Genomic DNA, 12445 nt, shown 5'->3' on the forward strand with positions numbered 1-12445 from the left:
GTCTGGAGCTGCTCTGGGGATGAGACGGCCTGGAGAACCTGAGTTTTCAGAATAAGTGAAGGAACTGTGTGTATCACAGAGCGCCCCCTACAGTGAAGGAGCTGTGAGTTGTGTTCAGAACCACCTCCATGAGCTTCAGAGGCTGCACTAACACTGAGTCATGTTTGGCTGCAGGTGCTGGAGTTTAGGGAGTGAGGACCTAGCTTTCCTCTAAAGACCAGCAGAGGGCGACAACACAACATAAATAGCTTGACAGTTTTTAATTGAATTTAGAAATTTAAAATCCTCCAGTCAGGCAGACTACAGTCCTTGTCCTATGATGTTCTATGGTCTTTTTATAATGTTTGTTTCAATTGTAAATCTCATTATAAATAAAATGGCAAAAGATGAAGTTTAAATCTGTCAACTGGACAAATCGTTGTAGGACTGAAGACGAGTCAAGACTCCTACAATGATTTGTCCAGTTGACAGATTTAAACCTCATCTTTTGCTATGGATCGGACCTGGACGACTGAGGAATTACAAAGATATAAATAAAATGCTTTACTCTTATTCACCAAAATGATATAATATATATAAAATATAATGATGTTGAGCTGTATCTTTCACAAGTATAAGATACAAAGACTAGTACACACACACACACGCACAAACCCATGGACCACTATGAACCTACTGGACATTGATGGACAGACCTTTGTCCAGAGGCTTGACCTGCAGATAGAGACACATACAGGTGTGTCTCATTCTCAGTTTATGGACAGGCCTCATGTTCAGAACCACCTCCATGAGCTTCAGAGGCTGAAGCATTGTTTTCCTCTGAAGACTAGCAAAGGGTGACAACACAACATAAATTGACTAGTATACACATACACAAGAAAAGGTGTTTTTATCATCATAGAGTCATTATGGGGTCTGTTCCTTAATATCAAAATCAAGTTTAAAATTTTATTATCGTGACATCACAGAAATAAACACGCCTCCTTGGTGACAGCAGGGCACAGAGAGTGAGTCCCTAGTCCCTGCAGGCGCCTAACTCAACCACACCTGCAACACAACAGGGCACACAGGCCGCGAGTCCCTGTAGGCGCCCAGCTCAACAACACCTGCAACTGTAAGTGCTATTCAAACATTAAGGATAGATATTTTACATTTTTGTTATATACTTACATATTTACTCAGATAAATAAGTAAACATTTTTGTTAGGGCTTGGACTAGGGTGAGTATTAATCATCAGAATGATCTGACAGAATGGTGATGGACCAACTGGATATTGTGGTGGTGGATGAACAATAGAGCAAAGCCATTGTGGTAGACATCGCAGAACCAAGTGATGGGATCATCGGGAAAAATGAACAAGTAAAACTAGAGAAATACCAAGGGCTCAAAGAGGAGCTGGAGAAGGCCTGGAAGGTGAAGGCATCAGTGGTGCCCGTGGTCATCGGAGCACTCGGGGCAGTGACCCCCAAACTGGAGGAGTGGCTACAGCAGATGCCAGAAAAAACATCAGACATCTCAGTCCAGAAAAGTGCAACACTAGGAACAGCAAAGATACTGTGCAGAACCCTGAAGCTTCCAGGCCTCTGGTAGAGGACCCAAGCTTGGAAAAGAGGAAATGAGACCACCTGCAGAGGGTGACAAGGAGATATATTTATATATATTCTGCAATGTCCACCACAGCAGCTTTGCTCTGTTGTTTATCCTCCACCACAGTGTCTGGTTGGTCCATCTCCATTCTGTCAGTCTATATCTGGAAGTCCCACAGGATCTTGGCTCGTTTGTAAAGTCTGATCAGAGCGTGTAGTTCTGGCTGGACAGATGAACAATAGGACTGAAAAACATGCAGATTTCTGCAGAGCGAAAGGAGCACTAAACTGTGAGGGAAATGTGATTTGGTTTGTAAAAGATGCTAAGCAATGAGCTCCTTCATTGCACACAAGTCACTGAAATGAACAAATCTGATTGGACGATTGTGTTCTTGTGACGTGATGGAGGGAGAGACCAGACTCTACACAAAATACAGAGATTTGCCAGGCAAATTCAAAAGAAAGAATATTTTGTTTTTAAATTGTTAATCGTCCTCATTCTGAGACCCATAGTAGTAGTGTTTCTTATTTCAGACTTAAACTCCATGGCTCAGGTTCTACCTGCAGATTGTCGGGTGGAGGAGGAGTGGAGCACCGCCCTGCTGGACTGTTTCGAGGATTCAGCCACGTGTAAGACGAGTTTATTCTGACGTCACAGACGAGAGGGGATTTGAATGGCAAACACATAACACTGATCTGTAAATAAGGGCCCATTTCACAGCAATTTGTTATTCAAAGTCCAAAATCTTTTGAATGGTCAAACTTCTCCTGTGGATATATTAGTGCTTGGACAAGAACGTTCCACAGAATGGCATTAAAATTATGTCTTTATGGAGACAAGCAGGTGGTGTACCATGTTCTTTATCTAATGCCCGCGATGTAATACTATTATACTAAATTTATAAGCCTTATAAATATGTATATTAATTCTCATAATTCAGAGAAGAAGCCGTCCTGACAGAGAGGCAGAGGTCAGAGAGTCCTGCTTCATTAGGACACAAATCCACCAGTAGACATCCCTGTCCCTGTTATTACATTATATTCTATTAAAATTATGCTCTTCCTCAACTCACAAGATGGCCGCCACATTGGCAGCAGAACCCCTGTGAATACTCACTGAGATAGACCCATTGCACTGTTCCTGTCTGCTGCATTGTTAGGTTCTAATGGTTCTGGTGCTGTGTTCTCAGGTTCTTATGGTTCTGGTGCTATGTTCTTAGGTTCTTATGGTTCTGGTGCTATGTTCTTAGGTTCTTTTGGTTCTTTTTGCTGTGTTCTCAGGTTCTTATGGTTCTGGTGTTGTGTTTTTAGATTCTTATGGTTCTGTTTGCTGTATTCTCAAGTTTTTATGGTTCTGGCGCTGTGTTTTTAGGTTCTTATGGTTCTGTTTGCTGTGTTCTTAGGTTCTTATGGTTCTGGTGCTGTGTTCTTAGGTTCTTATGGTTTTGTTTGCTGTGTTCTCAGGTTCTTATGGTTCTGTTTGCTGTGTTCTTAGGTTCTTATGGTTCTGGTGTTGTGTTTTTAGATTCTTATGGTTCTGTTTGCTGTATTCTCAAGTTTTTATGGTTCTGGCGCTGTGTTTTTAGGTTCTTATGGTTCTGTTTGCTGTGTTCTTAGGTTCTTATGGTTCTGGTGTTGTGTTTTTAGATTCTTATGGTTCTGTTTGCTGTATTCTCAAGTTTTTATGGTTCTGGCGCTGTGTTTTTAGGTTCTTATGGTTCTGTTTGCTGTGTTCTTAGGTTCTTATAGTTCTGGTGCTGTGTTCTTAGGTTCTTATGGTTTTGTTTGCTGTGTTCTCAGGTTCTTATAGTTCTGTTTGCTGTGTTCTTAAGTTCTTATGGTTCTGGTGCTGTGTTTTTAGGTTCTTATGGTTTTGTTTGCTGTGTTCTCAGGTTCTTATGGTTCTGTTTGCTGTGTTCTTAGGTTCTTATGGTTTTTGTTTGCTGTGTTCTCAGGTTCTTATGGTTCTGTTTGCTGTCTTCTCAGGTTCTTACAGTTCTGGTGCTGTGGTCTTAGATTATTTTGATTCAGTTTGCTGTGTTCTCAGGCTCTTATGGTTCTGTTTGCTGTGTTCTCAGGTTTTTATGGTTCTGGTGCTGTCTTTTTAGGTTATTTTGGTTCTGTTTGCTGTGTTCTCAGGTTCTTATGGTTCTGGTACTGTGTTCTTAGATTCTTATGGTTCTGTTTGCTGTGTTTTCAGGCTGTTATGGGTTCTGGTGCGGGCCTTGTTTGTCTTGTACCGTTTCGGGGCGCATGAAGGAGTGCTACTGCCTCCCCCTCTGTGACTACTGTAACCCCGCCATCCTCGCCTCCTGCTGCGTGGGGGTCCCCATATGCATTCCACCGGCTGCATTTGGCCTGCGGGTGGCGCTGAGAAACAGATACAAAATTAAGGTATTACTAAAACAATATAAAAATTTAAAATGTAAGGATTTAAAAAATGTATTTTAGCACTACATAGACTCAAAATCTACTTAAAGGTGCAATATGTATCAGTTCTGTTATGGGGTGCACTATCTGCTTGTCTCCAGGGCGTTGTTACAGCTCTGCCTCGTATGTTCCACCTGACATATACTACAGACTGTATCTCTAAACAAATACTTTCAATACCATCATTACCAGTGACATGCCTTTTCCCAGTTGCTTTCACTGAGAGCCGTTCCACATTGATACATATGTACAACTCATTTCAGAGCCACACATGGACATAGATATGTTTAATGCCATACTGTGAAACATTCCAAGCAAAGCATCTCCATGGAGACAAGCAGGTGGTGGACCCTCGCCCAGAGCAGTCATTTGAAATTCTGAATATTTGGACTTGCTTTGAGTAAAACTGATAAGTTGAAATCGTTCATCTTATGGATGAGATTTGCTTTCATACTTGACAGATACTCCACGAGATTCAAGTGTTTTTGTGTTTCATTTTGATCTTTCTGGTGAATTTCTAAAGAAACCTCACCCTCTCGTTTCCTCCCAGGGCTAAAAAATAACCTCACCCTCCCTCTCGTTTCCTCTCAGGGCTCTCTGCTGAACGACATCTGTGTTTCTTGGTGCTGTGCTCCATGCTCGTGGTGTCAGATGCATCGTGAGCTCAAACTGAGGAATATGAAACCGAATGTGATAAACATCCAAAATGTGGTCAACATGCAGCCGGCTCCTGTCATGCACCAGGCCGTGCCCATGGGTATGGGCCCCATGGGCCCAATGCCCATGGGGCCCATATAATGACCAGGCTGTGCCCATGGCCCCATGTAGTTTTGTTTTTTCATTTTGTTACTTTATCCTCTGTATTTTTGTACACTCTTTTCTGTACAGTCTGTTTGATTTTGAGCTTTATTAGGACAAATATAAGTCCTCATGCTGAGATGAACACATTATTGTGTGTGAAAATTTCATTCAGTTTTTAAAAAAGGAGCGTTTTTATCTTCATTCTGATATTAGAATCGGTATCGAGTGCTGAGTATTAGAATCAAGTCTCACGACAGCACTATTTCAAACTATATTATGTGCCATGAAAAAAGTCGGAGGTGGTGCACAACGACAGGAGCCACCAGCCCTTCTCCATGGAGATGTTATTGCTTTGCCTAGAATGTTACACGGTGTGGGATTAATAAAGTAAGATAATCATGGAAACTAGCCAAAAACGTGACTGATCAGATCTGTGTAGAGGTGACCCCCGCTCACTGTCAGAATGCATGTTTTTCAAGTGTTTTGAGCTACAAACACCTGTAATGGAATAGATATTAGATGAATAATATTAATGCCTTATATAAGAACATTCCAGGCAAAGCACATCTCTATAGTGACAAGCAGGTAGTGGGTCTTTAACCAAAAAAGTTGCATAGCACAGTTTTAAAAACAAGTCAAATAAAAGGCATAATAAGAGAGAAAAGGAAGGTTCAAGTCATTTCAGTTATTACTGTGACTAGGAACGAGCCAGACACGTGGTCACATGGGACATAGACTCTATAAAGAAGCTAATATTATATATTTATATATCTGGCCTATGTAACTATATATAATATATATTTATATATACAGCCTGTATACGCACGCTCTTATCTATAGGGACCAGGTTCAAGGGTACAGCGCATGCGCTGGGAGATTTGTGAATTATTTTTAATTAATTCTAATTAAAATAATTATTTCTAATTAAAATATAAATAAAATACTTGCATTCTTCTTGTGGAAGTTCCTTTGTAGACTTTGTTGAGCCCACTGCCCCCTAGTGGCATATTAGTCAAACTTCACATAATTCCTGATCCAAAGTTTCGTTTTCCTCCAAAAACATTACGCTCTTGTTTTTGAGAGGCACACACCCACAGAGGATAAGCACAGAGGACACAAGGACACGCACAGAGACACGCACAGAGACGCACACTGCACGTTTCTGCAGAGATGGCGCTGGCTCCACGGTACGTCATTTATGTATTTAGTAGTAGTAGTAATAGTAGTAGTTTATGATACTCACACTTTAGGCCCGTTCACACTTGACCCAGTCTGGTCCTGGTTTGCGCTCAGTTTAATCCCAATGGTTGACAAGATTTGGTCCTGTTTTAGTCCTGGGTTAGTTCTAGCTTAGTCCAGGATTAGTTCCGAAATTCGTTCCAGTTTAGTCCCGATTCTGACGTGGTCTTTGTATCCACGTGGTTTAAGCAAAATATAAAATGAAATATATATATACAATTTAATTTATATTTCGCCAAGTAAGATTCAAGCTCTCCTTATCAAACTTTGAGATCTTTTCTGTGGGGCCTAAGCTGGGTTCATATGAAAGCTTACATATTTGGGTTACTCTAACTAAATGTTATATTTTGGAGGGAGAAAGAACTCTTTGCCATCTACTTTATCCACCTGTCATTATACCTCATATAATTAATATATCTCCACAAATGCATTGTGTTTTGGACTTCTTTTTCCCAGGACTTACACACCTCTGCTGGACATGTCCACCATCCCCCCTCTGTCCTCGGGTGACGTTCATCCTCAGTGCATCACAGAGGAGGGGCTGTGGAGCACTGCACTCATGGACTGCTTTGAGGATGCAGCCACTTGTAAGACACACAAACAATAGATTAGACTGAATAGGTTCTAGGTTCTGAGATACTCTCCTGACTCTCCTGACTGTACTGACTTTAACCATGTTATGATTGTGTTTCCTTCTCATTTTCCCATTCTAAGTCATATTTAAAGCAGTTTCTGTAAGTTTGAGTAGTTTTTATTCTCTGCTTCTGAAAATTCCCATTTTCAGGAACCCCCCATACTACCCTCCCCTGTTCCACTGTCAGCATAGCGCCCACGAGAACTGACAAAATGAACTATGAACTGACAAACAAAAGAACCACATGTATTTCAGATCATGTTTTCACAGCTCTAAACTACAGGGTTAGCAGTTTTTATGCAGAATAAGACCTTATGGACACAAAGGGAGGGCATCTGACACATAGGAACATTTCAGATCATGTTTGTACAGATCTAAACTACAGAGTTAACTGTTTTTATGTAGAATAATCATATAGATGTAGTGATGTTTCATACTTTGTCTTGTAAATGTTCTTCAGGTTGTTATGGGTTCTGGTGCTGCCCATGCCTCTCCTGCACAGTCTCTGGGAGACTTCAGCAGCCGTACTGCCTGCCCCTGTGTGACCTCCCATGCTGTCTCGCCTCAACCTCCTGCCTGGTGCCTCTGCTAGTGCCCCCTGCTGGCCTCGCCTTGCGCCTGACCATGAGGAACAAGTATAAAATCAAGGTAAGAACTGATGCAAAGGTATGTTCTGAAAAAGTTATCATTATTATTATTATTATTATTATTATTATTATTATTATTATTATTATTATTAATACTATTACTCTGATTTTTGATGAGGAAGTAAAGGAGCATATTCCAAATGAATACATGTAGGTCCCGAATAAAAAAGAACATAAACGAGACTGATTCTAGGACTGTAGTTCTCCTACAACATTTAAGCCACAGAACACTTTACTAAGTGACCCAACATTAACCTTATCCGTATGTAAGTCATATATAACCCGTATATAAGCTGTATATTACTCATATACCCTTCCTTGATCCACCACCTTAATGTGGTGGAGGGTTTGAGCATCCCAATGATCCTGGCTGGCCTGGGAATACCTTGGAGTCCCACCGGAGGAGCTGGAGGATGTCTTTTTATATATATATATATAATTTTATTATATTTTTGTTGAGTGCTTCTTTCGTCTCAGGGCTCTGTGTTGGATGATATGATGGTGGCCTGCTGCTGCTCTTGGTGCTCTTGGTGTCAGATGCATCGTGAGCTAAAACGCCGAATGAATGTGATCACCGTCCAAAACGTGGTGAGCGTGCAGCCCCCTTCCATCGTGACCCCTACCACTGTGAATATGGCAACAGAAACTGGCCATGGACAACGCCCAGCTCAAGTATTAAACTAGCCTTATGCTAACCCACGCTGCTAAACTGCTGTCACTTTAAAAAATCTTATATTCCCTGTTCTAACCATTCAAATTATTTTTCTATTTAAAGAGACATTGAGCTTTTTTATTTTTTTTACATTGTTCATTGCAAACTTCACTGATTTTTAAGGGCTGAGGTATAAAATGTTCTGTTCTGTTACTTATAAAAATGCATCCATTGACTTTCTATTCAAAATCCAGAACCGTTCAGTATTTTGAAGTAAATTTGACTTGGTGACTGAGAACTTCCTAACTACAGTGTTGAATTTGTTCAAAACATTTCAAGAACTAAGAAGTGTAAGAGTTTAAATGTTTGTATAATAAATAAATACTGCAGATTACTGTCATTTATTTTACATTACTTATGTATTTGAATATATTTAATTAGATCTAGAGATAGTAAAGCTTCTGTAACTGCTCTTAATGTTGAATCTTAACCTCATTAGATGCATAATGCCTCTGTAATACAATGCACTGCTTTTTACAGCCAGAAGGTGGCCCCAACATCACAGATTTGTTCCACTTTTGAGCGTTATAATTATGCAGTCACATTGTCCCTCCAAAATATTTAATTGGTTTGAGCTCATTAGATTCTAAATTAAAATATCCACATTAATAGTTAGTTAGTGTTAGATGGCTGGTCTGTAAATACGTGTAAAACTATAAAGTCCTTCTCAGTCATGGACAGCATCTGGGATCACACCTGGCCTGGGGCTGATTCACAGAAACATACCAGCCATTCTGTACCAAAGTATCAGCAAAAGTAAGATTTTAATAGATTAATAATATTTAACACAGACGGGGGCAGATAAAAAGAACAGTTCAAATGCAGATGTGCGTTGTTGTTGCTGTTGTGGATATTTCATGATAAAGTACAATACAATCACTAGGAAACTGACCCTTGACCCCATCTGAGAGTATGACATCATCAAATTCTAGAGTCTGAAATGCACCAATAGAACAAAGTTGGACCTTTTCTTTGAATAGCATTTAACATTAGGTTATGTCCATTATTAAAGTTGAAGAACAGCTCTGTCTGGCTTAGAGGCAGAGTCACGTTCTAAGTCCGTACATCATCACATTTAAGCTCATCAGGAAACTCCCTGAAGCTGAAACACAAACAATTCTGATCATGACACAACAACAATTATCTGCAGTTCATTCATTTTTAATAAAGGGACACTATGCTGCAGGGACTATGTCTCTTGTCTGGCCTGGGAACACCTCAGGATACCCCTGAGGAGCTGGGGGAAGTGTCTGGGGAGAGGGAAGTCTGAACCTTACTGCTCAGACTGCTGCCTCCATGACCTGGCATCAGATAAAAAATTATGAGAAAATGGATGGATGGTTCCCCACTGCCTTGTCTCCATGGAGATGTTATTGTTTGCCTTGAATTTTCCACAGCACAGCATTACACTAATTCAACTTGCATTTTTTTGTGCTAAAAAAGGAACACACTTTACCTCAGATCTGATTTGTAACTTACACCTATAGCGCCCCCTAATGCCCAACTACATCTGTGTATCACCACCAGGAAGTATTCCAATTCATCTGACTTTTATTTTCGACGCCCCAAACAATCAGGTTCAACTGGAATCTGGAGTTTAAAAGCTCCTGGAGTCAGTGCGACGCTTTAGTCATCCACAGGAGAGTCCACAGGAGAGTCCACAGGCCAGTCCACAGGCCAGTCCACAGGCCAGTCCACAGGCCAGTCCACAGGCCAGTCCACAGGCCAGCTCACGGGACCAGCTCACGGGACCAGCCCACAGCTCTAGTTACACAGGTACAACCATCTATCTTAGCATTTCAGAACATTTTAAATGTATGAATAAATAGCCATAATTATCAAAGCAGACAGAGAATTTGTTTAAATATTTTTAATTATTTGCTGAAATTCTTTTTGTTGACAGAAAACTTATGTCATGGTTTTTATGTTCAACCTAAATAATAATTATGATAATTACGCAAAGCTCTTTACAGAGACAAACCCATGAAACTATTGTCAGTGACAGGGACAAGGGCAGGGACAGGGACAGGATGAGCCTTTCCACATTTAAAGACTTACGGTGTCTGTCTTTTCTACATTTTTATTACTATTTTATTTTTCATTCAGTCAAATTTTATAGATAGATAGAGATAGAGAGAGATAGAGACAGACAGACAGGTTAATTAAACGTTAATATTTGTACAGGTAAACTACAGGACAGGTCTTTAAATCGTAACCATGGCGAGGTATTCAAAGGCTAATGAAGTGGAGTGGAGCAGTGGACTCTGCGACTGCTTTGAGGACTCAAAAACATGTGAGTATGAGGACCTGGACAAGACCTGGACGAGACCAAGACCTGGACTAAACCAAGGACTAGACTAGGATTAAACAAGGACCAGGGTTATAATGTTGTATTTTTGTTTTCTTTATTGCTCCACTCACTTGGTTCTGTTCTCTCGGTGGTTCCAGGCTGTTATGGGTTCTGGTGTTGCCCGTGTCTCGCCTGCACCGTCTCAGGCAGATTTCAGGAGAACCGCTGCCTCCCGCTGTGTGACATCTTCAGCCCGGCCATCGTGGCGTCATGTGGGATCCCGTTGTGTGTGCCCCCTGCCCTGTTTGGGCTCAGGGTCGCCGTACGACACAGATACAAAATAAAGGTGAGAGAAAGACATTTTCAAACTGATTCAAGCTTTTAAAAAGAGAGATTTGTTTGATTAAAAGTTACTACTAGGGGGCTAGTGAGAAGGCCAGACAACGAATCAATAAAGTTATTTCTTTGTATTTTTTAGATTAAAAAAAATAAAAAAATGCCTTATGACAAAATGACTTATGCTGATTTCCAGATGGAATAATTTCAGATATATAAAGGGTTTAGTGTTTTTGTATGTTCTTAGATACTTGCTTTATGATTTCTGCATTGCACCAAAACATATTCTTAAATTAAAATGCACATTAAATTGAATAGCTCATGTTTTAAGCCCTGGTCTCGTCTTCCAGGGCACCATATGTAGAGACATCTGCACCTCATGCTTCTGTGTGTGGTGCTCCTGGTGTCAGCTTCATCGAGAGTTACGAGCTCAGGACAAAGGTCCCATAACAGTGAATGTGACGAATGTGGTCCACGCGCAGCCGGTGCCAATGATGATGGTCAACCAGAATGTCAGATAGAGTCACAGAGACCCCTCCATCTGAAATCAGGACATCAGACTGTACAAGGGTGTGAAGATTACTGTGTTTTAGGTTCTGTGAATATGATTAGACATTCACAAAACTCACTACAGATTGATGTTCACTTGTTAATGTATAAGAGAAGGTAAGAGAAGGTTAAATTATGTCATATGTGTTAAAACGTAAATCTATGAATGAACTGAACTCTGTAAATGGACACCGCAATCTGAAAATAAAGAATACAAGACCTCTTCTGTTAACATTTTAAAATGAAATCAAAGGACTATATAGTTCCTATTTTTAAATCAATCAAACCATATCTATGCAGAGTTCTGTGAACACCAGGGCGCTATGGTGCTATATCCTCATAGAAAGAAGGTGTAGTGTTTATATATATATATATATATATATATATATATATATATATATACATACATACATACATACATACATACATACACACACACACATATACACCCCCTCATCCATGTTCAGATGCGGGTGGTTTCATCCCTTTTCCATGCTCGGGTCCTATACCTGGGGCCTGAGAGCTTGAGGGTTCCTGTACTGCACTTTTTTCTGGACTGAGATGTTTGTGCTGGATGTGCTGGATTATCTCAGGGGCCTCTGCACAGCCTACACCCTGGGTCTTGTCTGGTGTGGTAGATCTGGGCCTCTATTGCTCTAGTGCTCAAAGCCTGCTCCTGTGTGAAACCCAACCATGGTCATGAGCTTTCGTGTCTTAATGTCTGTGGTCTGTATCTCCTCCTTTGGTCATCTTATGATTCCCGCTGGGTATTAGGTTTATTGCCCAGATCTTGTTCTTACCATTGAGCTGACTTACTCTTACCATTGAGCGGACTTGGCTTATTCGTCGGAGGTATTTGGCTGTGGCTGCTTTCCTTGTTTCCTCTTCAAGGTTGCCATTTGCTTGTGGGATACCATGGTATTTGTAACTGTCCTCAGTGTCTGCTAATGTTCCTTCTGGGAGTGAGACGCCCTCTGTGTGGACTACCTTCCCGCTCTTTGGGAACAAAGCAACACAACACAAGGCTGTTAAGAACCAATGCCAGTTACACAGGCTAAGTGAAGTACCATCTGATAGTCTCCTAGAAGATGTGAATGCAGCACAGAGCGATCCCTACCTCAACCATCATAGAAACCAATGAGCTGATATACACTAAAGTAGCAGTGATCCTAGAGATGCTTGGCTATAAGAGCAACCATGTGAGCCATAAGAAACAATAC

The 12445-nt window shown here is 40.8% G+C and overlaps 3 protein-coding genes across 3 annotated transcripts; all 3 read left to right on the forward strand.

Annotated features, from left to right (window-relative positions):
* Positions 1–1053: 1053 nt before the first annotated feature.
* Positions 1054–4815, forward strand: LOC117369862 (cornifelin homolog B-like). Its single transcript, XM_033965206.1, has 4 exons — positions 1054–1114; positions 2122–2217; positions 3788–3981; positions 4609–4815. The coding sequence occupies exons 2-4, from the start codon at positions 2133–2135 to the stop codon at positions 4813–4815; spliced, it is 486 nt and encodes a 161-aa protein (XP_033821097.1). The 5' UTR covers positions 1054–1114; positions 2122–2132.
* Positions 4816–5884: 1069 nt separating this feature from the next.
* On the forward strand, positions 5885–8387 carry LOC117370093 (placenta-specific gene 8 protein-like). Its single transcript, XM_033965450.2, has 4 exons — positions 5885–6005; positions 6514–6644; positions 7152–7339; positions 7816–8387. Exons 1-4 carry the CDS (start codon positions 5989–5991, stop codon positions 8020–8022), a joined length of 543 nt encoding a protein of 180 aa, XP_033821341.1. The 5' UTR covers positions 5885–5988; the 3' UTR covers positions 8023–8387.
* An 844-nt stretch (positions 8388–9231) lies between these two features.
* LOC117369723 (cornifelin homolog B-like) lies at positions 9232–11442 on the forward strand. The gene is made up of 4 exons (XM_033965049.2): positions 9232–9826; positions 10235–10343; positions 10499–10686; positions 11027–11442. The coding sequence occupies exons 2-4, from the start codon at positions 10268–10270 to the stop codon at positions 11195–11197; spliced, it is 435 nt and encodes a 144-aa protein (XP_033820940.1). The 5' UTR covers positions 9232–9826; positions 10235–10267; the 3' UTR covers positions 11198–11442.
* The last annotated feature ends 1003 nt before the right edge of the window (positions 11443–12445 follow it).

The sequence above is a fragment of the Periophthalmus magnuspinnatus genome, chromosome 4 (genome assembly GCF_009829125.3).
Source record: "Periophthalmus magnuspinnatus isolate fPerMag1 chromosome 4, fPerMag1.2.pri, whole genome shotgun sequence".
Classification (NCBI taxonomy): Eukaryota; Metazoa; Chordata; class Actinopteri; order Gobiiformes; family Gobiidae; genus Periophthalmus; species Periophthalmus magnuspinnatus.